We start from the raw sequence: 4,351 nt of genomic DNA, 5'->3' as shown, positions 1-4,351 counted from the left end.
GAAGCAGACACTTGTGACGTATTAACAGACTTCCACAGTGATCTGTGTTCTGTGGTCTTTGATCAGAGCGACTCAGCCTTTCTCTTCTTCTTCTAGATAAATATTAGCTGACGGCTGACGGCTTCTCTCTCCGGTTTCCTGTTGATTAGCCTCCGATGAGAAAATCTATATCACGCAACTTTACAGACAAACTCACAAAGAGTGTCAAAATCACCAAAGTCACGACCCTTTGACCTTCAGTGTCTTTATCTCCAAAAAAGAACTCAAAGTGCAACGGATGACAAACGCTCATCATTAAAAAATAATTTGATTAAAGTTTTATTCAAAGAGTTTGAGGCCATGAAAGCACGTGAACGTGTTCCAGTAGAAGCACGAGCCTGAACACCAGCAGGAAACCGTTCGACAATAATTCAGACAGGAGTCGTAAATTTGCATTTTTCAAGATTAAGAATTTTCACCTCCATCGACGAGAGAAAGCTCGTCCAGTCACGAGGTCGCTGTTTGGTTAAAAGATTCAAACGGAGGAAATGAGTCGTGAGAATGAGATTACGTAAAACGGAACCAAATATTGATCCAGTTATTGATTATCACTCTTCAGTCAACAGAAGAAGAAGAAGAATTTCACAAAAGCGTTAAAGTCAAAGTTCGTTTGCGCCCCCTGCCAGTCGCCGAAGGTACTGCAGCAATTAATGACCGCTACACACACACACACACACACACACACACACACTGTACTGTGAGTCTGACCTCCTTGCTGTCGGTTGGGTGTTTGAAGGTCAGGTTTCGGGGCAGAGACGCCTCGGCTCTGGTTGGCGCTGTCGTCGTCATGGCAACGCCATCCGGCCCTGCCTCCCATGGCGTATCCTTGACGATGTACGTGCACTTCTCCTCAAACTCTGCCTCCGTCCAGCAGCTCATGTCTGCCTCCTCCATGTCCACATCGGTGTCCGCCACCGCCACCGTCTCCGTCTCCGTGGCGGCCGAGCCGCCCGAGGTGGCGGCGGAGGCCATCTTGGCGCCATTGTGCGCGTCGTCCTGCTCCATGGCGTGCGCCCCCTCACTGGTCAACATGGCCGAGCTATGAGAGGTCGCCTGGTAGAGAGAGAGAGAATGAGAGAGATTCTGAATTAGAGATTTTATGGAAAGAAGGAAAATCAATAAAAGGTTGAGCATCAAAAAAGGAAAGAGGAAAGGAAGGAAGAAAAATAAAACAAGAAGCTAAAGATGAGAAGAGAACGGAGAAAGAAGAAGCAGCAACGGAGGAATTAGTGGAAAAAAGAAAAAGATATAAAGTTGGAAAAAAGGAGGAAAAACATTGTAAATGAAAAGAGGAGAGAAAGAAAAAGAGATGAAAAAAAGGAAGAGATCTGATTATATGTGGGTGAGTCGGTGGGGGGGGGGGGGGGGTCTGACTAATGCTGCTGTCTGCTGTCACACACACACACACACACACACACACACACACACACACACACACACACACACACACACACACACACACTCAACAGATGGGAAGACGTTTGGGAATTTGGGAATCAGAGAAAAGCTGCGTTCGTTCAGGACGAGTTCCTTTAATGATGATATTATTATTATCATATAATTATTATCATCATATAATTATATTATTATTATATTATTATTCGTATTATTATATTAGCATTATTATCATATTATTATTATTATTATTATTATTATTGTTTATATTATTATTATAAAACATTTAAATTTGTTAGATTTTTTTTATCCTCAGATATAATAAAAAAGTGAATTTAACTGATTTTACATTGTGAAGTCTGACTTTATTATCATTATTTTAGATAAATCTTTAACATTTCAAATCACAGAAGAAAACTCATTCTGACCCTAGTTTTACTCGTCAACTACAAATATTTTCCATCAAATCCACATTTTCTGTTAAAAGAACAATTATTGAACATTTTTTCAGCAGTGTTTACAGCTGAACTCTTTCCTCGGCTCGTGTGTTAATATGTATTTGACTTGTTTTGCTACAGAACGTGTGTGTGTGTGTGTGTGAGAGAGAGACCAGATCACGGATTTAAGCGTCCTTGTCTCTTCCTGAAGTCAGGGGAAGGAAACGCGTCTGAATGAAGCTAAAATTGGAAGCAGAGTGGCACTGCAGCGGAACCGGCAAACCATCCGCCGTGTGTGTGTGTGAGAGAGAGAGAGTGTGTGTGTGTGTGAGTGAGTGTGTGTGTGAGAGAGAGAGAGAGTGTGTGTGTGTGTGAGAGAGAGAGAGTGTGTGTGTGTGTGTGTTTTGGGGGGGCGATGAGGAAGGGAGCGGCAAAACTTTTCCATTTGGGGGGCCACAGCAGCACAAACAAAACTTCAAACGTGATCCCACCCAAGACACGCACACACACACACACACACACACACACACACGCACACACACACACACACACACACACACACACACACACACACACACACACACAGATATCCACTCAGGGAAAACATGCTGCTCATCCCACGCAGGCAGACAGGCAGCGGAAAGCAGATCAACAGTGACCACACAGTGAATTCTTCTGCAGCCGCAAGAAAGAAAATGATTTCACATCCAACTGGCTCCAGTCAGTTACCTCCCCCCCCCCCCCCCCCCCAGTCAGTTAGTTACCCCCCCCCCCCACTCCTGAACAGCAGCAAGAAATCACATGAACACATGAACTCAAATTATCTCTGCCGACTGATTTCTGAGAATAAAATCCTTTTTCCTCTCCAGGAGACAAAAAACAATGAATTCAAGTGAATCATGTGTCCGTGTTAACTTCTCTGTAATGTTCTCGCTGCACATGTTTAGATTTAGATTCACATGTCTGTCTTTCTTCTTCTCAACGTGCAAGAAAATTATTTTAAAATCCAAAATGAAGAGATGTAAAGCTGCACCAGTAAAACTCCTCAGACTGCAGCAAACTAAACTAAAACTATCATTCAAATCCCTCCAAAAAAACAAAAAAACAAGCTGTTATTTGAATAGTTAAAGTGTGCCAGCGGCTGCACCTTCACACAGTTTCTGCTCTATTTGCCTTTTTTAAAACGAAGCTCATTGAAAAAGCTGATATTTCCCAATATTCCATCTGAACTCAGGCTCTCTCTGTTTAACAGCTGCAACATCGAGAACTCATAGTGAAACCAGAAAAAACAAAAACAAGAAACAATCCGGCCGACTGAGACCAACTGAAGACCCGGAGCTGATCAGGCATCAGGGATCACATGAATGTGTGTTTAATGAAACTCCGCGAGCCGTGAACAGCCAATCAGCGGCGAGGAAACACAAGTTCTCATTTCAATCCAACATCAGAAAAAAGTCTTTAAAGACATTTTTCATTAAAAAAACTCAAATCCTAAAAACTGAGAAATTTAACAAACCGTCTGAAACCCAAAGTTTAACCAGAAGTTTATGTATTTGCTCATCAGCATCCTTAAAATAATAAAATATATCAAAAAGTCAGAAATAAAATGAATTTTCTTGCTTAAAAAAAGCCCCAAAAGACACAAATCGAATTTAAAACATTATATTTTGATTCAAGAAGTCAATATAATAATAATAATAAAAAAATAAATAATAATAATGTATAGTTAATTTTACTTACTGCTTTTCTGTTCTCATAACACGGAAACTTTTACACAAAATTAAAAAAACAAAACCCAAACGAGCTCGACTCTCTTCCCCATGAATAAAGTCCTGCAGACGGTCTCTTCTTCGGTGGTGTCCGAGGAGCGGACGCGCTCCGCGGATCCGGACTCACCGTGTAACTTTGGTCCCATCCACACATAAGGACGTCGGGTCGGATCCGCTCTACGTGTCTCTGCTGGACCTGAGACCCGGACAGGTGCAGTCCGTCGCTCCGCGCGCTGCTACTCCACACCGGGGCTGCTGCGTGTGCGTGTGTGTGTGTGCGCGCGTGTGTGTGTGTGTCAGAGTGCGTGTGTGTGATCCACTCGGTGTCCTCTGTTCAAATGTCTCACAACGACCGACATCCATCTGACTAAGCTGGAGAGAGACACGCCCCTCGCTCTGGAGGCCACGCCCACCACCCAGTCATGAGGCCAGCCCCTCACCCTGGCCCCGCCCACCTCACGACCCCCTATCCTCTCTCACACACACACACACACACACACGCACACACAAACACACACACACACACACACACACACACACACACACATTTTTCTTTGCGTGGAAGAAGCAGCAGGAGCTTTCACCTGAGGCCATGATACACACACACACACACACACACACACACACACACACACACACACACACACACACACACTGCATCAAAATAAAAAAAATATTTCAATGATGATGCTGTTTTCTCTCTCTCTCTCT

At 43.5% G+C, this 4,351-nt stretch overlaps 1 protein-coding gene across 1 annotated transcript in view; it reads right to left on the bottom strand.

Annotated features, from left to right (window-relative positions):
• prdm1a (PR domain containing 1a, with ZNF domain) overlaps nt 1–3,964 on the bottom strand; it is a 14,943-nt gene extending 10,979 nt beyond the window's left edge. Inside the window, exons 1-2 of the mRNA XM_084026830.1 lie at nt 3,768–3,964; nt 748–1,092 (exon numbers count right to left, since the gene is read on the bottom strand). Coding sequence (XP_083882956.1) covers nt 748–1,092; nt 3,768–3,794 — 372 coding nt within the window. The 5' untranslated portion in view covers nt 3,795–3,964. The remainder of the gene's footprint in view (nt 1–747; nt 1,093–3,767) is intronic.
• Nucleotides 3,965–4,351: the final 387 nt, after the last annotated feature.

This window comes from Eutrigla gurnardus (assembly GCF_963514095.1).
Source record: "Eutrigla gurnardus genome assembly, chromosome: 14".
NCBI classification, from domain to species: domain Eukaryota; kingdom Metazoa; phylum Chordata; class Actinopteri; order Perciformes; family Triglidae; genus Eutrigla; species Eutrigla gurnardus.
This window is presented reverse-complemented; position numbering and strand designations above follow the sequence as displayed.